Source organism: Chrysemys picta, chromosome 3, assembly GCF_011386835.1.
Source record: "Chrysemys picta bellii isolate R12L10 chromosome 3, ASM1138683v2, whole genome shotgun sequence".
Classification (NCBI taxonomy): domain Eukaryota; kingdom Metazoa; phylum Chordata; order Testudines; family Emydidae; genus Chrysemys; species Chrysemys picta.
Window position 1 is genome coordinate 57,579,401 of NC_088793.1, and position 21,388 is coordinate 57,600,788.

General features: G+C 43.4%; 1 protein-coding gene across 11 annotated transcripts in view; it reads left to right on the top strand.

Moving 5' to 3' along the window:
- Positions 1-21,388, top strand: part of FAM135A (family with sequence similarity 135 member A) — a 149,212-nt gene that overhangs the window by 79,008 nt on the left and 48,816 nt on the right. For all 11 annotated transcript variants that reach the window (XM_065587951.1, XM_065587950.1, XM_024114417.3 and 8 more), the window contains 2 exons: positions 2,724-2,773; positions 6,354-6,509. In XM_065587951.1, coding sequence (XP_065444023.1) covers positions 2,724-2,773; positions 6,354-6,509 — 206 coding nt within the window. The remainder of the gene's footprint in view (positions 1-2,723; positions 2,774-6,353; positions 6,510-21,388) is intronic.

The window sequence follows — 21,388 nt, forward strand, 5'->3', positions numbered from 1 at the left end:
CTATCAAATCATTGCTGGATGAACATTACCGTTACAGAATATTTTACTTTATAAGGTGATATGATTGAAGGTTAGTTGTATTCAGCTAATTATAGTATTATAGTTTCAGTTTCATCTTTCAACTTGTTCCTCAAAGTTTTATAATTGGGGTGTAAAATCAATTTTGGGTTGCAGTTGACATGCATGGTAAACCTTCAGCATGATGATGGTTGAATAAGCCAAATAATTTTTTTCACAAGTAACTGAATTTGCATGGTCCCACACACAACTGAAAATGTATCTCAGATGACAAATTTTCATTTAAGTTGTTGTGAGAATGGGATAATTATCTTTATCAGCCATTTAGATTATACGAGTGTATGTAATTGTTTTTAATTGCTGTTTTTTACTAGTTTCTGACAACTTGCATTACTACAAATTGAAAGCTTGGTTTCTCAAAACGAAATAGGCTTTTAGTTATGTAGATTAGGTCATTTGGTGTTACTTTCAAGCTTTTTTGAAAATAGGTATTTTAAATACATTTTTACCCAAAACATTGTAAGAAATTCATTAATATAAATTAAGTAAATGTTTGTCATTCTGTAAATATTAAGTATATCCTAAAATTTTTATAACAAGAGGTTTTGTGTTAACTCTTATGTTTCCATGAGAGAATGTATTTCCTCACTGTCCTTCATTTTTATGATATTGCAATGTTTCAAAAATGGAATTAACCATACAAATTGAACACAAAAATTAATTTTGCGGTATATTCTGCCATCCTTATTCATGCAGCCTGAAGTAAGATGGCAGAATGTTCCCTAAATTAATGTTTGTATACAGATTAGTCTAGGGTAGTTATCTGGTATTCCATTTTTTGAAATACCTACAATATCATGAAAATCAAGGACAATTGAAGAAATAAATTATCTCCTGGCAATATAAATCAGTGAGATTACTGAGAGTTTATGATGTGAGGCTCATGCATAAATCTTTGTAAGAACTGGACCTTACTCTGCAAACAGTCCTGTTAATTTCACCACTAAATTTATTCTTATTAAACAGTGTGAGTAAAGATGGCACATAAGAATGTCCAAAAAGTAGAATGTTTATAAATAAGTCATCCACATTTTGTGATCTAATTTCAAGCTGCTGTCATGTGTGATTTCACAATATTGACAACTTGAAATGATGAAGAGTAGTTCTTTTTGAACAAATATGTATTCCCTGAATAATTTGAATCAAGGTAACAAAAGTGGTAACTTTGGTAGCCTGGCCAACTTATTTGACAAGGTATTTCATCTGAGAGAATTCTTTAAAAATAGATTCTTTTTGAGTAGGTGAGAAATATGCAGTTGTTTTGTAAGTGTTCTTGGCATTCAGTTGCTACCCTCTTTTTTATTTAAATAGGTTGTGTCCCATTCTCAGCCCTGCACATGATCAGATTCTACTGTTTAGAGCATAACTCTTTCAAAAGAAAAAATGCTGCCATTCCAAATGTATAGAGAAAATAGTTCTAATTGTTATTTATTTCAGAGCTGCAGTATTTCTGATAACGTCAGTTGCAGATATTTAAAAGAATAGTTTTAAAGAATAAAAATTTTAAAAGTTCATAAGCCCCTTAGGCTCTTAAGTCATTTAGATGCTTTAGAAAATTTTATGCGAAATGTTTATTTTTACACTATCAAGTATATAAATACATATACAAATTATATGTACATTAGATGTACAACAATACAAATGCTTATGTACATACAAAACAGTGTCTACACAGACTTCTTAAAAGAATAAATTAAAGTTTTAATTATTCAAAAATTGTCTATTGATATGAAAGCATTTTAGTCCAGAAGTTTTCTTTAGTTGAGAAAAATGAACAATTAATAAAGTTCAGAAAATAACTGTTTATAACTGTGAAACAGCTCCAGAAAACACTTACACGTGTGAGTATTAGTCATGCAAGCAATCCCACCAACTTCAACAGGACTACTTATGTGCTTAGTTTTTCACATTTAGAAGGGGATTGAGGCCTATGTGTTACCTGAAAGAAGGAATGTACATCATATAATCAACCCTTAGGCCCTGATCCTGCAATCCAATCCATGAAAATGAGTCCTATTGAAGTGAGTGAGGCTGTGCAGGGGTCCAGCCACACTGATCTGATTGCATCATCATGACCGTAGTCTTGATTTAAATCATGAACTTCAAATCACTAAGATACAAATGTCAATTCCATTCTATTATGCTGTTTTACTTTAAAGGGATATCATCAATTAAAAAAATCACACTTCTGTATGAAAAGTTGTAATAGGTAATATCTAAGGTTACTAAGATCAAAGGAAATTTTTTTCTTTCTTTATCAATAGGTTTTCTTTGTGTATTTGTCAGCATACCATATGTCCCTGTTCCCTCAGTATTGTCAGTTACTCATTTCCCATTGTTTTTATAAGTCTTTCAAACAGCTACAGGAGAGATTTTTTTAAAAACAGGCAGATGTAATTATAAAATAAAATGAAACAATAACATAAAGACTCCAGGTCTTAATAATTAGTTGAAACGTTGTAGCTCAGATTTGGAAATGTACTAGATTTCAAATTAATGGTACTACTTTAAATGACATCAAGTTTTCTTTGAGTCTTTTTGTTAAATTGCTTTATGAGGGAAGTTGATTTGTTCTACAAGTTGGAAAATATGGGTGTGAATTTGGTAAAATATAATTTCATGCATATGCATCCTAATCTTTCCAGAGAACATAGATGTAGAAGCTCGCCTTACAGAACTGTGTGAAGAAGTAAAGGTATTTTTTGTCTTTTATTCATAATAAATGTAAAATAAGTTAAAAGCAAAGTATTTTCTATCAGTATTTCATAGATTGCTGCAGAGAAAAATTATTGATTTTGGTAATTTATTTTCTGTGTTGTTTGTTGCTTATTCCAAGAGATGCTGTATCCCACTTACGGATTGTGACAGGTTGAGAGATATGGTTACTAGTGGTGTTTGAAATGCAAAAGATTACTGACTCAATCTTAATTTTGATAATTTTTCTCCTCCAGATGGACTCTTCACTGCCAAACTCTACCAACTCTTCTTTCCATTCTACTCTCTTTTAAGATGTCTTCTTCTCTTTCTAATCCTTCTCTGACTAGAATCTGAGAAAATTAAAAAAAAACAAGATTTTCTTTCAACAGCCTTCTCTTTTTCTACTTTACCTCCTCTCCAGGTTCTGATGTTTTCCTTCTACTATCCCACAACTGTCCCAGTCTCCCTCACTACTTTCATTCACTCAACTTTCCTTATTTTGCTAATACACACACAATTTCAAGTATGCCTTTGGATTTCCTTTCCTAAAGCTTAAAGCAGGAGTTCACAAATATTTTCTTAGTGTGGTCCATCTCCCCTGTTGTTCAGGAATATGCAGTCCACTTTCCCCTTCATTCTCAATACCATAATATTACTGAGGCAGTTGCATACAGCAGTATAGCTTAGGTTGAAAAGAAACATTTGCTAAAAATAAATATTTTCCTGTATTTAATATGATGTGAAAGCTGGAAACAAGGAAAGTCAGCACCATGTGACTAGCCAGCTCTCTGTGGACCACTAGGAAGTGTTTCACAGGCCAACGTTGCTTCACATACTGAAAGCTTCTTACATTTATGTAGTCTTCTTTATCTCTTTCCTTCTTTGGGCATATTTGATCACACCTCTCTTCCTTAGATCCTCTGTCAGCTTCCTCACCTCTGCATTCTTCTGGTTTCCCCTGCGTCGCTGTGATCACCATGTAATCTTCTTCAGAGGTGTCTCATCATTTCCTTTCTCCTGTTCTCTTATCCATTAGTATCACTTAGAGATTCTGTCTCTGTTCCCCATCTCTTCTCTCATCCTCACCTAAATGATTACCAAATCTCTGTCCTTTGTCTTTTCTCTCCAGTCTTGTGTCTCCAAATATGTCTAAGATATCTCAAAGCACTACATTTAGAAAGGAAAAATCAAATGCACAACTACAAAATGGGAAATAATTGGCTAGGTGGCAGTACTGCTGAAAAGGATTGGGGCGGTTATAGTAGATCACAAATTAAATACGAGTCAACAATGTGACATCATTCTGGGGTGTATTAAAAGGAGTGTTTTATGTAAGACATGGAAGGTACGTATCCAGTTCTACTTGGCGCTGCTGCGGTTTCAGCTGGAGTATTGTATCCAGTTCCGGGCACCACACTTTAGGAAGGATGTGGAAAAATTGGAGAGTGTCCAGAGGAAAGCAACAAAATGATAAAGAGTTCAGAACAAAACAACTCTGAGGAAAGGTTTAAAAAAAAACCCTGTGCATATTTAGTCTTGAGGAAAGAAGACTGAGAGAGGACCTGAAAAGTCTTCAAATATGTTAAGGGTTGTTATAAAGATGACTGTGATAAATTGTTCTCCATGTCTGCTAAATGTATGACAAGAAATAATGGGCTTAATCTGCAGCAAGGGAGATTTAGGTAAGATACTAGGAAAAGCTTTCTAATTAGAAGGGTAGTTTAGTTCTGGAATATGCTTCCAAGGGAGGTTGTGGAATCCCTGTCATTGGAAGTTTTTAAGAATAGGTTAGACAAACACCTGTCAGAGATGATCTAAATTTACTTGGTCCTGCTTCAGCTTGGGCTAAACTTGTTGACTCCTTAATGTCCCTTTTAAGCCTTCCTTGCTATGATTTCTATGCTGCTACAGTGGTTTACAGAGGTCAGAAAGAGCTTCCTGGGGAAGGGCAGCGTATAGGACCAGTAGATGCATCCCTAAATTGCCTACCTCACAGTGTCAGAATATAGCAGGGCTGGCGGCAAGAAAGGAGGTGATTGGAGCACACTCTGGTCCGGCAGTTCTGCGCAATTCTGCAAAACTACCCATTACCAGCCAGGTAAAATTAGAGCAACCCATTAGACTTCTCTAATTTACACTATGGTCAGTATTAGCCCCCAAAACAGAATCTTGGAGGCACAAATATAGATGGAAGCTGCCTTTACCCTGCCCCTCCCCCTCCTTCTTCCTGGGCTGTGCTCTGAAGTGCATGCAGCCTAAAGTTCAGACAAAATGTCAAATGAGAGCAACAAATAGCGGGAAAAAGAAGAACAGGAGTACTTGTGGCACCTTAGAGACTAACAAATTTATTAGAGCATAAGCTTTCGTGGACTACAGCCCACTTCTGCATCCGAAGAAGTGGGCTGTAGTCCACGAAAGCTTATGCTCTAATAAATTTGTTAGTCTCTAAGGTGCCACAAGTACTCCTGTTCTTCTTTTTGCGGATACAGACTAACACGGCTGCTACTCTGAAATAGTGGGAAGGAACTGAAGAAGGAAGGACTTGTGCATTATCACACTACATGTAATTCCTGATTCTTCTTTCTCTGAAACGTGACCAAAATCTGCTCTTTCTTTACTGACTCAGCTGCTAAAACCTTTGCCTCAATACCTTGATCATTTCTCACTTCAATTACCTTCTTTTATCACTTCTCCTGCCATTCATATGTTTATAGTAGGGCTTCAAGAACATGCAGCTGGTCCAATAGCAATTTTAATGTATGGTGCTGTATTTTTGAGATCAGTTTAGATTAGTGTTAAAATATACATAGTAGTGGACTATTAAGATCCCTTATTGTGGGGAATACTAACCAAAGACACCACCCCTAGCACTCAAATTACATTTAACTCTAATAGAACCATGCTACGAGAGAATGTCCTAGGGATGCAGTAAACTATGAAGAAGGAAAGACTCATTTCCTATGTATCTTTCTTTTGTGGTTCTATGAGGTTATTAACACCCCGTGAGAGTGGGCCCTGAGGAAGCAAACTGACTTAAAAATACAAGTACCACACGGTCCTAATTAGTGGGGTCAGTTCTGGAGAGGAGATGACTCTTGTTTTAAACTAGTTGTAAGATAACATCAGTATCTCAGTTTTATCCCTGCAACACCCATCATTGGCTGTGACACGTTTCTAATTCCTGATTCCTAGTTTTTGTACTTCACACTGTAGTTTAGAACACTACCAAGTACAGTGGTTACAACCTGGCCTTCATTTTAAAATTACAGTTGACACGAGTCAAGTTCTTATTGTAATTTAAGACGATGTGACCTGATTCTAAAAGACTTTCCGGGGTAATATCTGGAACCTCACAAAAAGTGTTCTGTTAGTAATGTAACTTTAAATTAAGTGAATTGTTTTTGATGTTTGGACAAAAAAGCTATAGTTTAAGAGTTCTTTTTTTGTAGAATTGTTGCAAGGGTAAATACTTTACCATATGAAACTGAGTTTATTTCATTGGTTTTGTGTACATGTGAAGGCATCATCTATAAACAAGCATTTATAGATTTAGTAAGAATATTTTTTCCTGACTTCAGAAAATGGAAAATCCTGATGAACTGGCAGAACTTATAAACATGAATCTTGCACAGCTTTGCTCTCTTCTGATGGCTCTGTGGGGGCAATTTCTAGAGATCATTACCTTGCAGGAGGAAGTCACAGCATTACTAGCACAAGAACATCACACATTGAGGGTAAGTATTGAATCTGACAGTTGAACATTGCATAGAATAAATTCTATCTTTTAAAGCTTTATTGATGACCTTTTTATTCTGTAAACTGGTAGGTTTTCAATGAGATTACAAATTCTACTTTTTTCTGCTATGTTTGTGAAAATCAGAAGAGTAGAACTTTGAGTGTATCTTTTGTACTACATTTATAATTGTGGATTAAATTATTGATGCTAATTGGTGAAATGTGATTTTAAAAAGTACCGTATATACTTGATCATAAGCCGGTTCGTTTATAAGCCTATTCTCCCGCCCCCCTCCGCCCCCCCCCCAAGTGGATAAGTAAAAATAGAAAATTTTTATAACCCATTCATAAGGTGACCCTATAATTCAGGGATCAGCAAACCTTCGCTCCCAGGGCCATCAGGATAAGCCGCTGGTGGGCTGAGATGGTTTGTTTACCTCGAGCGTCTGCAGGCACGGTGTAAACAAAGTGTCCCGGTGCGCCAGCTGCTTACGCTGACGGGCTGGGACAGCAACTGGTGGGGAAATCTTTTGGTGGGGAGAAGCTGAGAGGGGAGTAAACCCCTGTGACCATCCTCCACATGACCCCACCCCTAGCCCGGGACCCCCACACTCTCCCCATCCCATCCCTTCCCACCTTATCTGGGGAGGGCCAGGGAAGGATGTCTCTGGGCCAGGTGGCACGGCTTCAGCATGCTCCAGCGGCGTGGCCACAGCCTGCTCCGGGGAGCAGGGCCGAGCGGCATGGCTGCAGCCTGCCAGCCCCGGAGCTGCAGCTGCTTCAGAGGCTGGGGGGAGCAGCGTGGCCAGAAGAGGAGAGACTCTGTGCCCGCCTCTTCCCTTCTGGCTGTGCTGCCTCTCCTGGCTCCCTCTGTTGGGGGGGAGGGCCTGTGTCTCAACTCTCCCTCTCTATACCCGTTCATAAGCCGACCCCCTTCTCTGGTGCTTTCCTTTTTTACTAAAAAAAATTCGGCTTATGAACGAGTATATATGGTAATTAAAAGACACATATGTTTACTACAAAGCAGCAATTAATTACATTTCTGAATAAGAAATCCAGCTTAGAAGATAAATTTCAGGCTCTGGAGAGGTAGCATTTGTGCAGAATAATATATTTTTCTTTAGGAGTCCTACCTAGCTGGTCTACCCATTGTACTTGCTGTTACATGTAGGCATTCCTTGCCAGTCATGAATCAAAATGTGCAACTTAATTAATGATAGCATTCATAACTTCTTGAAGAGAAAAGCCTATTATGGGGAATCTTAGAAGAGAAGAGACAAATCAGAAACAACCTGGAACATGAGATTATTTTATTTTATATATTATATATTTTTATAAAATGGGCTTATTTTAGGCAAAATAGAGGTGATGCTGGTTAAGAGTAAAATATTTTCAAGAATAAGCAAAAACTATGACCGGAATCTCAAATTGAAGGTATTTTCTCCCTCCTCTCTTCAATTATCAAGTAGGGAGGTAAATATCCATTAAAAAAGTTAACCATTTAAATTATTACAATTATGTTGTTTAATAGGTTAACTGATTAAAGGAAAGGGGCTGCTCCAGCCGGCCAGCATGGGCTGCAGGGCTGCTCCTGCAAGACAGCTGGGGATGGGGTTGGAGGGCCAGCACAGCTGGGGCTGCTCCAGACGGCCGGGCTGGGGGTTAACGGTTTAATTGTTTAGTATTTTACATCCCTTTTATCAAGGTTATGTGCAAAATTGGAGTGTAGACTCTGAGATAGTATGAGTAGCTAGAAACCTCTTCTGTTTATAGCTGATCAGGAAACGGTGTCAGACCTTATTGAATGAGACCTAACTACGGTGATCCATGACTTTGTCATATTCATGCTAAATTATTGTAATGCACTATATCTGGAATAAACAAAAAGTCACCTGGAAGCTGCAGCTGGTAAAACACTTTGCAGCTGATCTGCTGAGCAGCACTGGCCCATCATGCCACATCATACCAGTGCTTTATACATTACAGTAGTTACCTATCCAACATAAAGTCCATTTCAGGGTTCTAGTCCTCCACAAAGCATTGGCTGGCCTACAACCCAGCTGTCTCAAAAACCTTTCTCTTTGGGACCCACAGTTATGATTCTTCTTCGAGTGCTTGCTCATATCGATTCCAATTAGGTGTGCGCGTGCCGCGTGCACGATCGTCGGATAATTTTCTACCCTAGCAACACCCGGTGGGTCGGCTGTGGAGCCCCCTGGAGTGGTGCCTTCATGGCGCTGGATATATACCCCAGCCGACCCAGCGCCCCCTCAGTTCCTTCTTACCGCTCATGACGGTCGTTGGAACTGTGGAGCGCGGCATAGCTGTTCTCCACTCTCCCTAGCTTTACTTGTATCAGGGGATAGCCGTCTTAGTCTGAATCTGTAAAAAGCAACATAGGGTCCTGTGGCACCTTTAAGACTAACAGAAGTATTGGGAGCATAAGCTTTCGTGGGTAAGATGCACTTCTTGCATCTGAAGAAGTGAGGTTCTTACCCACGAAAGCTTATGCTCCCAATACTTCTGTTAGTCTTAAAGGTGCCACAGGACCCTCTGTTGCTTTTTATAGCTTTACTTGTTCATTCTTGTAGATAGTTGTTGGTTATATACTTATAGATTAGTAGTTTGTTGTTAATAGTTTTGTAGAGTAGTTATAAATAGTTAGCGGGGGTTAAGGGGGCTTTTATCCCCATTTCCCCCCCCGGCGCGCAGCCGGGCTCATGCCCAAGGCTCCTGGCTTTAAGCCGTGCGCGACCTGTGCTAAGCCTATGCCAACGGGAGACCCTCACGACTCTTGTCTGAAGTGTCTAGGGGAATCTCATCAGACGGACAAGTGTAAGATCTGCAAGGCTTTCAGGCCCAGGACCAAAAAGGAGCGGGACTTTAGACTTAAGCAGCTCCTCATGGAGGAGCGCCTCGGTGTGCAGCGCCCCAGCGGCACCCTCCGGTACTGCACCGCAAGGAGACGCGGATAAGGCCCCACGGCACCGTCCTCTGTTGGCACCGCGTCTGCCGCAAGTCCTTCGGCGCTGTTCCCTGTCTCCAGGACATAAAAGACCCCGCAAGACCCAGGACGCTGCCGTCCAACAGGCACCGGCTCCCCCTGCACCGGTGGTAGAGCCGCGTCCGGCTTCGGAACGCCAGAGGGTGAAGGCATCGTCAACACTGTTCACTCCGGCACCGGATGTAGGGCCGTTGAGTCCGGTGCGGACTGGCTCACCGCCTCGTCCTGTGGTTGAACCCTGTCTCCCCTCTACGCCGGAGACATTTGGGACGGCGAAATACCTCATCGCCCTCACGGAGCTGGCACCAGCTCAGACCGCAGCACCGCATCCCCTTTGCACGGTGCAATCCAGGGGCAAGCCTGCCCTGATATGCCCTCCATCTCCGAGCGTGGACTCGCGGCACCGCTCCCAGTCTTGGAGCAGGTCCCGGCACTGATCTTCATCTTGGCGCCGGTTGTACTCGCAGCCCAGATCTTCCTCCCGGTACTGGTCTACTTCTCGCCACTGACCTGAGCATCGGTACCGGTCGGAGTCCAGACGCAGTTCCCGGCACCGGTATGAGTGCTGCTCCTGTTCGCAAGGCCGCTCCCGGCACTGAGTCTACAGCCGGTCTTCGTCTTCGCGATCCAGATCTGGATCCCGGTACTGGCATGGGCATCGGCACCGTTCTCGATCCCGGTACCGCTCCCCGGCACCATGCAGAGACCGCTCCCTGTGGACCGGCACCGCTTGGCACCGTTCCAGGACGAGCCCCTGCAATCATGCTCGGCACCGCCCTGGCCCTCAAGATCGGCGTCTCGCTCGTCGGAAGGAGCTTCCCGATCAGCATACCCTGCTCAGGGTCAGGCTGCAGACGACTTGGGCCATTGGCAGGAGGGGGCAGAGGACCCTAGACAGGACCCTGCACATTGGTCTTTCTGGACCCCATGGGCATATCACCAAGCTCAAGGGGCTCCACCAGCGGCCTCTCGCTCGGCACACTCTGAGCCCAGGGTACCTGAGGCCACCATCGCCTGTCCTCCCCCAGGGGGCATGGAGGCTCCCGTGCCGACACCCATGCAGGTCCCAGACCCCGGTGCAGGGGATCCTGCACATCAGGAGCTGGACCCTCATCTGGATCCTTTACCCCCTGAGGCGTCGTCCTCATCCTCCCCAGATGAGGCGGTGGCGGGCACAACCTCAGGCCCACCTCCAATAGACCTCCGTGCACACCAAGACCTATTACGTAGAGTGGCACGGAACGTGGACCTACAGGCAGAGGAGATAGTGGAGGTGGAGGACCCGGTGGTGAGCATCCTCTCAGCTGATGCCCCATCCCGGGTGGCGTTGCCCATTATTCGTACGATCCAGGCTAACTCTAATGCCATATGGCAAACCCCGGCCTCCATTCCTCCCACTGCCAGAGGTGTAGAAAGGAAGTACTTTGTCCCCTCTAAGGACCATGAGTACCTCTATACACACCCTCCACCGTGTTCACTGGTCTCCTCAGTGAACGCAAGAGAGCGTCATGGTCAGCAGGTGGCAGCGCCCAAATCAAAGGACGCCAAACGCTTCGATTTGTTTGGACGTAAGGTTTACTAAGGGCGGGTCTGCAGCTCAGAGCGGCAAACCAACAGGTGCTCTTGAGTCGGTATAATTACAACTCATGGAATTCCACGGATAAATTTAAAGAGTTGGTCCCCCCCGACTCGAGAGAGGAGTTCGGGGCCCTAGTGGAGGAAGGTAAAAAGGTGGCTAGAACCTCCTTGCAGGCCTCCCTGGACATAGTGGACTCTGCCGCCAGGACACTAGCATCTGGGATAGCCATGAGACGTGTTTCCTGGCTTCAGGTATCGGGGTTACCGCCAGAACTGCAGCAGACCCTGCAAGATCTGCCGTTCGAGGGCCAGGGGTTGTTCTCGGACAAGATGGACTCTCGGTTGCAGAGCCTCAAGGACTCCAGAACCATCATGCGCTCCCTGGGGATGCATGTCCCAGGACCCCAGCACAGGCCCTTTAGGCCCTAGCCACAAAGGTTCTACCCTTCTCCTCCTCGTCCAAGACAGGACTTCCCCAGAAGGCGGGGGCGAGGTGGTAGACGGAGGTTGACTGGCCCCCAACCCGGTCAGAACCAAGGCCCTCCTAGACCACCTTCAGGGCCTGGGCAAAATTTTTGAAGGTGCACTCGAGGACGGTGTGCTAGCCACTACCCAGGATCCATTCCCTTTATTTCGGGATCGCCTCTCCCGTTTCCACCATGCTTGGTCCCTTATAACCTCGGACCGTTGGGTCCTTCGCACGGTGGAGAGGGGATACAATCTCCAGTTTTCTTCGTTCCCCCCCTCTTACCCCCCTTCCCCGTCCCACTTCAGGGACCCTTCTCACGAGCATCTCCTTACACAGGAGGTTTTTGGACTCCTCTCTATGGGGGCCATAGAGGAGGTTCCATCAGAGTTAAGGTGCAGGGGGTTTTACTCCCGCTACTTCCTGATCCCCAAAGCAAAAGGGGGTCTGCGACCCATTTTAGATTTACGCGGACTCAACAAATTCATAGTAAAGTTGAAGTTCCGCATGATCTCCTTGGGGACCATCATCCCTTCCCTGGATCCTGGAGACTGGTACGCCGCCCTCGACATGAAGGACGTATATTTTCATATAGCAATCTACCCCTCTCACAGGAGCTTCCTTCGATTTGTAGTAAACAATGTGCACTACCAATTTGCCGTCCTTCCCTTTGGCTTGTCCGCGGCTCCGAGAGCATTCACCAAATGTATGGCTGTCGTGGCAGCATACCTTCGTCGACAAAGGATACAGGTGTTCCCGTATCTAGATGACTGGCTGGTGCGCGGCCACACCAGGGAGCAAGTTCAAGCTCATGTCCAGATAACACTACAAACATTCCATGAGTTAGGCATTTTACTCAACAAAGAAAAGTCCACTCTGGAGCCAACCCTGAGAATAGAGTTTATCGGGGCAGTCTTAGACTCCAGGCTCGCCCGAGCTCTTCTGCCAGACACTCGGTTTCACACCATCACAAACATCATCCACATACTCCAGGTCTTCCCAATCACCACGATAAGGACGTGCCTCGGCCTGTTGGGACACATGGCCGCTTGCACTTACGTAACCAGGCACGCCAGACTTCGGCTTCGCCCACTTCAGGCCTGGGTATCATCGGTGTACCGTCCTTACCGGGACAACCTGAACATGGTGGTCACGGTTCCGAACTCGGTCTTGACCTCTCTCACCCGGTGGCTGGATCACAAGGCAGTTTGCGCAGGAGTGCCATTTCACACCCTACAACCCTCCCTCATGGACACTTCATCTCTAGGTTGGGGCGCTCACCTCAGGGAGCACCATACACAGGGCCTGTGGACCGCATCCCAACTAGCTCTGCACATCAATGTTCGAGAGCTGATGGCGGTGCGCCTAGCCTGTCAGGCATTTCTCGGTCTCCTACATGGCCGTTGCGTGTCAGTCCTCACAGACAACACCACGGCCATGTTCTACATCAACAAGCAAGGAGGAGCCCGGTCGTCTCTCCTATGCCAAGAGGCCATTCGCCTGTGGGAGTTCTGCATTGCCCACTCGATACATCTCATGGCATCGTTCCTCCCTGGAGTCCAGAACACTCTAGCGGACCGTCTCAGCAGATCCTTCCAGACGCACGAGTGGTCGATTTGCCCGGATATCATCCATTCCATCTTCCAGAGGTGGGGATTTCCCCAGGTCGACCTGTTCGCCTCACGCGCCAACAGGAAGTGCCACGTGTCCTGCTCCCTCCCAGGGCGATCTCTGGGCTCCCTGTCGGACGCTTTCCTGCTACCGTGGAAAGACCAGCTGTTCTATGCTTTCCCTCCATTTCCACTGGTCCACAGGGTACTGCTCAAGCTACGTAGAGACAAGGCACGTATGATTCTAGTCGCTCCAGCTTGGCCAAGACAGCACTGGTACACCATGCTTCTGGAGCTATCGGTACAAACTCCGATCACGCTTCCCTTGTGCCCGGACTTGATCTCTCAGGACCACGGCCGACTCTGTCACCCCGACCTACTTACAGCGTGGATGCTCCATGGCTGAATCGGACAGAGCTACGATGCTCACATCCCATGCAACAGATTCTGCTGGGAAGTAGGAAGCCCTCTACACGGACCACTTACTTAGCCAAGTGGAAATGTTTCTCCTGTTGGTACGAGCAGCGGGCCACCCTCCCCCTTGCAGGCGTCAATTCCACTTATACTTGAATACCTCCTATCCCTAAAACAGCAGGGCGTGGCGATATCTTTGGTCAGGGTTCACCTGGGCGCTATATCAGCGTTCCACCCAGGAGAACATGCTTCCTCGGTCTTCTCTAACCCGATGGTCGTCAGATTCCTCAAGGGCTTAGACCGGCTATACCTACAGCAACATCAACCCGTTCCGGCGTGGGATCTTAACCTGGTTCTCTCCAAGCTCACAGGGCCCCCGTTTGAGTCATTGGCTACCTGCTCACTCCTTTACCTATCTTGGAAGACAGCCTTCCTTGTAGCCATCACTTCAGCAAGGCGTGTTTCTGAAATCAGGGCGCTCATGTCTGAGCCTCCGTACACAGTCTTCCATAAAGACAAGGTGCAGCTTCGCCCCCACCCTGCCTTTCTTCCCAAGGTGGTATCAGCTTTTCATGTGAACCAAGATATATTTCTCCCGGTCTTCCATCCTAAGCTGCACGCCACCCGTCAAGACCAGTGTATGCACTCCTTGGACGTACGCAGGGCCCTTGCTTTCTATATTGAGTGTACAAAGCCATTTAGAAAGACGACACAACTCTTCGTTGCAGTGGCCGACCGGATGAAAGGCTTACCGGTCTCCTCACAACGTCTCTCCTCTTGGATCACGTCCTGCATTCGTGTTTGCTACGACCTGGCCAGTGCCCCGATGCCACGCCTCACCACCCACTCCACGAGGGCCCAAGCCTCCTCAACTGCCTTCCTGGCTCATGTCCCGATCCAGGACATTTGTAGAGCGGCGGTTTGGTCATTGGTCCACACCTTCGCTGTTCCCTATGTGCTTGTTCAGCAGTCTAGAGACGATGCTGCATTCAGATCAGCGGTTCTGCACTCAGCGATGTCTCACTCCGACCCCACCACCTAGGTAAGACTTGGTAGTCACCTAATTGGAATCGATATGAGCAAGCACTCGAAGAAGAAAAGACGGTTACTCACCTTTGTAACTGTTGTTCTTCAAGATGTGTTGCTCATATCCATTCCAAACCCGCCCCCCTTCCCCACTGTTGGAGTAGCCGGCAAGAAGGAACTGAGGGGGCGCTGAGTTGGCTGGGGTGTATATCCAGCGCCATGAAGGCGCCACTCAGGGGGCTCCTCAGCCAACCCACCGGGTGTTGCTAGGGTAGAAAATTCTCCGACGATCGTGCACGCAGCGTGCGCACACCTAATTGGAATGGATATGAGCAACACATCTCGAAGAACAACAGTTACAAAGGTGAGTAACCGTCTTCTATCAGGAGTCCAGGGTATACCTAGCACAAGAGCTGGGTACTCTGCCTTCTTAGTGAAAGAACTCATGGCTGTGGAACTGGTTTCCCCTGGACAGACTAAGCCTTGAATCTTAATGCAAAACTCATTCTGTAGGGAGGATATTTTATTAGTAGTTTGATGACCCCACCCAACTATGTTTCTATCCTAGTCTTACACTGCCACTCATCACTGTAGTATCTGAGCACCTTCCATGTAAAATCAGTAGCAATAGTGAGGATCCTCCAAATTATTTCTGAAGTTGGACATAAAGGGGAAGACGCTCTTACTTAGAAATAGCTGTATTAGAGCCCAGATAGTATGTTGATGTTTACAGACTGTGTATAATAAGAATACAAAAATATAAATATTTTTTCTCTACCTCAGCCCTGATGTTAACGATAAAATATTTTAGGTAATTATTTGTATGGGCAGTATCTTGTTTTTAAATATCCTCTGACTTTAATTATTTTTTATCTTTCTAGCTCAGTTATCTTTGAAAATTAAATATTGATGCACTTATTTTAGGTAATTTCAATCTACTTCATCAGTATATGCTGAACACCCCGTTAACTGGGTTGAGATATATACATAATCAAAAACATTTTTTCGCACGATCCCTATCCCTGCTGGCTTCCACTCCACTGTAACGTCCCACAGAATTTCTATAGAGGTCCCCTCCATATTTTTGACAGCATTGTATGGTTTTACAGTAGCGTTTTTATCTTTATATTCTTTTTATATCCATTTGGGATCTGATGTATTTAAAAGGAACTTGTACTGTGTACTAATAAAGTCATTTGCTACTACATGGTCCTGCTTTGGGTTCTGTCTTTTGAAGTTGAGGGATGACTGCTTTCAAGCTATTTTTGACCTCAGAATCATTTTGAGCATAAACATTGCTCAAATTTACTTTTTTGGCAGAAAACCAGACTTTTAGATCTTCAAACGTAGCTACAGGAATATACTTCCCAGAGATGCAAATCCAGATTCATAGCCCCAAGTTGGGATGGAATAGTTCCATGTTATCCACAATGTAGTGTCGTACGGAGGGATGCACACTCTGCCATGTTTCTGAAGTGACAGCTCTGTACTTGAAGGTGACCCTTTTTATAGCTAAAAAGAACTAAGCTAATCGCATCTCTTTTCGAAAGTGATCTGCAAGTATTTTTAAAACAAATTTTTAAGGTTCCCATACATAGATGCTCTATCCAGACATCGAAGGGTGAAAGGGGAATGCAAGACATAAGTAATATTAAACTTTTCTTTTTGCTTTAGGTCTGACAAACTCAAGTTGTTGGGTCTAGCTCTTTCGCCACGTTTGGGCATGAATTGGGTGATGTACCATCAACTAGGAAACCCTCCTGGGGCCAACTTGTAGGGGGCAGTTAAATAGAACTTTTTAAGTTTATAGAGCACTGGTTTGCAAAGGTGATTTTTATTGTTTTCTATATCAAAAGATTTAAAAAAAACTGTTTCTCTGAAACACTGTGCAAACACATGCCTTTTAATGAAAAATAACCAAAAATCCACGTTCACTTAATTGACCCCATATAGGCTGGCTGCAGGATTGAGCAGAAAACTCTAGTTCATGTTACAGTCCATAGAAGACACTCTGCTGTTCACATATTGGAGCAGCAGCCAACAATCCTGGAGTTATGGGAACCTAAAATTTAAAAAGAAATAGTAAATTTATGAGCATCAATTTCAGAGAATGTTTGACTGTGTACTCGAAACCTAATTCTGGGATGCACAATATAGTACTTTGTGTTATGCACTAAATACTAGTGTGAGTCTTTATGGTCTGGGGATTCATGAGATATCCTTGTGCTGGAGAGCTTGCAGTGAAAAGGGGTCTCACTTATGATTTGATCTGCTCATGTCCAATGGTGCAGCCTTTTTGGTTTCAGGCTGCTAATAAATTTAGTTATGATATGAGAGATCCTATTTATTGTCCTCTCTGGCACAGAAAGTCTTTTGCGCTTTTATTGCAATAAATTCATACGTTACTTGATAATGTGCTCTATTAAATGCTTAATCTTTGCTAATTTTACCATTCTCATATTTATAGACTATCCCTTCTGCAAAGCATCACCTCTCCCTGAGATAAACCTGTATTATGCTGACTGATTTTCCTTGTACTGGATTTTGTGTGGTGTTTATCAAAGACATCTGGGTCTGTTTTTATGCTTATTGTATGTCTTGATATTGCAATATAAATATTTCTGAAGCAATTGTGCTGCATTTTTGTTGTTGGAAACATTCAGCACATAATGCAATTATTTTATTTTTTAAAATTCTTGCAGATTACCTTTAATAAGACATCAGCCAGCCCTCTGAGTTAAAAATTGCAACAGATTTTGATTGCTACATTACAAAAATAACTACAGTCTTGTTGAGTGAGAGTTTGTGTGTACACAGTTACAATGTACAGTTAATGAGGTTTTGGGTTAAGTATGTTATGTGAAAAAATGATTTAAAATTAGTGTGTGTTATTTTTTATAATATAAATCAATGAATCTAGAATGTAAACATTTTGTAATGATAAATTTTTGTTCTATGGTGACATCTTCTGGTAGGCCTGAACACATCCTGAAACTATTTCTTCCAGCCTGATGTCCCTACTAAAATTTTAAGAAAACTAAGAATCTCACATTGCCTGCCTGCGCATCTCTGGGCAACAATGTGTTCGCCACAATAATACGATTTTTTTTTTTAAAAAGATCCCTCCTCTTTATTTATTTATTTCTTATTGGAGGACCATAAAACACAATTGGGGGGGACTTCATGATAGATGACTTATAACAGGGTACAAAACCTTTCACAGCTAAGTCTCTATTATGAAGTCATCCGAAGTTGGTAATGATAGAAAGTCATTGCCATCTGCTGGTTGGTAGGTGTCATGTATTAAATGAGTGTTGGTAATTTGTCCATTTCCTCATGGATATTGGGCACTAGTTGATATCCTTGTTATTGTAGTCTGTACATAAAAGTCAAACATCAATGAGACATAGAGACTGAACTACCATTGCATCCCTAGTACTGATTCCTTTAAGTCAAGTTTGCGGCAGTTTGATCAAGCTTGCCAACAACATATACAGAGAACTGTCTAGAGCTGTTAATCCAGCTCCTTTCATAAGTGTTAAAATTCACCTAATAAACAGTTGTATATAATGCATTGTTGTTGTAGTTCTGTCGGTCCCAGGATATTAGAGACACAAGGTGGACCAGTTATTGGACCAACTTCTGCTGGTGAAAGAGACAAGATTTTAAGCTTAGGCCTTGGCTACACTGGCGCTGTACAGCGCTGCAACTTGCTGCGCTCAGGGGTGTGAAAATGCACCCCCCCCTGCCCAAGCGCAGCGAGTGCAGCGCTGTAAAGCGCCAGTGTAATCAGCTCCTGCAGCACTGCACGCTCGCTCGCAGCACTGCAAGCTATTCCCCTAGGAGAGGTGGAGTACCGGCAGCGCTGTGAATCCCCAAGTGTAGCCGAGGCCTTATACAGAGCTCTTCTTTGGGTCTGGGAAATGTATTTTTAGTGTCACAGCTAAATACAAGGTGGAACAGGTTGTTTAGCATAAGTAGTTAATGCATATTGTTCAGCCTAAGTAGTTAACAGATATTGTAAGAGACCATTCAAAGTGAAGTGGCCAGTTAACTTATGTCTAGTCATAGGGAAGAAAAATGGTTGGTGTGTGTGTGTGTGGGGGGGCATTTTGTGGGTAACACTTTTGTAATAAGCCATAAATCCAGTGTCTTTATTCAGTCCATGATTTTTTGTGACTAGCAAAATTATGAATTTAAGCTCTCGGGTGTTGTGCAGGTTTCCTTCTGAGGATGAGAACTGAGAGGTCAGATACACTTTGTGAAAAGTGTTCCCCACAGGTGATTTGGTGTTTTTTGTCTTCTATCATTTTTCTGTGAGAGTGCATTCAAGAGTGTATTAATTGTCTCGTTTCACCCACATAGTTGTTATTGAAACATTAGTGCACTGTTGTAGGACCCATGAAAATATCATTGATGTATCTCAGATATATCATTACATCAATGATAAATCCCTATACACAACCATCTGTCAAAATGGTGGCATTGCTGCCTGCCTCAAGTATCTTCAAGGCAATGGGTAACACTCAGATAGCCACCTCAAACATATCCCCAAACTCATCCATTTCATCCTCACCCACAACAATTTTATATTCAACAACAAACCCTTTGTCCAAACCATGGGAGAAATCAAGGGAACTAGGATGGCTTCTCAATATGCCAATCTCTTCCAATCTATAGGCGACCTTGAAGAAGAATTTCTGAACAAATTCAGCATGAAACCAATTATCTACCTGAGGATACATGAATGATATTTTCATCCTCTGAGCAGACCTAAACTCCCGCATAGGTTTCCATCACAACTTCAGCAACTACCATCCATCCATTAAACTCTCTCTAGACCACTCTCGCACTAACATCAACTTCCTGGACACCACGATCAGCTTCATGGATGGAACCCTAAAAACAACTATATACAAGAAACCCATGAATCACCACACTTACCTTCACAGATCCAGTAACCACCGCCGACATGCCAAGAAAACAGAATATGCTCCAAGGAGAAAGGGATATAAACATTAACTCACTTAAAACCGCCTTCACCAAACAAGGACACTCCATTAGAGAAGTAGATTGCATCATGGAATGGGTCACCCAAATACCCTGAGAGAACCTGCTTCAAAACAGATATAAAACCCTCTCCGACTGCATACCCCTAGTTGTCACTTACCACTCCACACTGGAACCCATATGGAGTATCATTAAACACTTACAACCCATATTTGATGGGGACTACATCCTGAAAGAAATCTTTCCTGAACCCCCTTTTCAAACAACCCCCAACCTCTCTAAGCTCATCATCAGAAGCAAGCTCCACAGAATAGGACACAGAAACTCAAAGCAGCACCAGATCCTGCCAGAACAGCAGATGCATAATCTGCAGCCATATCCCCACTGCTAAAATAATCAGTACCTCCACAACACAGGTTTCAAGGTCCATGGGTTCTACATATGCCTATCACAGCTTGTGGTGTACCTCATCCAGTGTCCTAAATGCCCCAATAACAACTATGTGGGTGACACGGGACAGTCACTATGCTCTTGAGTGAATTCACACAGAAAAATGATGAAAGACAAAAACACCAAATCACCTGTGGGTAAACACTTTTCACAAAGCGATCACTCTGTATGTGACCTGTCAGTCATCATCCTCAAGGGAAACTCGCACAACACCTGGAAGCTTAAATTCATAACTTTGCTAGACACTAAAAATCGTGGACCAAATAGAGACACTGGTTTTATGGCTTATTACAGCAATCTATAACCCACTACAAGCTCTCCCCCCCCCCCCCCCCCCATTTCTCATCACTGGTTTAGGACAAAAATCAATTGTACTTTAATTTTGTATAATTTGAATAATATCACTTTTATTAATATGATGCACTGGGTTCCTTTCCTAAATTACAAGATCTTCGGTGCAGGGACTGTTTTACTGTATTCTGTGAATGTGCGTGCCACCATAATCCTAACAATAATAAACCTACCACTTCCAGGTGGGCCCAAGTTGGCTTGTTCTCCCTTACAGGAGCCTGTCACAGGTAGGCTGGTCCCGGACTCATGTGAAAGGGCCAGATCCTATGACAAAGAGGAAGAGTTAATTTCTTTCTAAAGAACTTTTCCCTTGATGTTTGATTGAAATGTCTCATTGCAGTTTTTGTTTTGTTTTATTTATGCCTTTCCCATTTGAACACCCATCCAAGCTCTCCCTCAGACTTCCAGGGAAGGGATATTAACATGATCTTTTCTCCATATTTCCCAGGGCATGCTAACTTTTCCTTCTAAGGGTTGTCTCTGGGTTAGACTATGCTTTAACCATTTTTCCAGAACAAAGGGACGCAATCTCTTACAGAAATGAAGTGGAAAGTGTGGTTTGTCTGATGATAAAAACAAAGACCAACTAGCCAAGATTGCCAAGAGTAGCAAATTTAAGATCTAAGGAGACAGTATAACTGAAAGTCTACTTCTACACACAGGGACATTTGTGTATCATTAAAATATGATTCCATGTGACAGGAAAAATAGATGAGCTTTCTCTGCTGGTAAAAGCTATAAGAAAAGCCATAAGTTAAGTTTTGCAATGCAGTTTCCTTTTTAACCTGCTGTTTTTGTTTCCCCATAACTTTTTTTAAAAACTTTCCCTTGTGGTTGAACCTTTTCATGCTTGGTTATAGCCTAAAGGTGAATTTTGTGGTAAAGTGACTCAAATCCTGTGGGTTTTTTTTCTTTTTTCTTTTTCTGAATTATGCAACTGGGAAGATATATTTTTCCATTAAAAAAAAC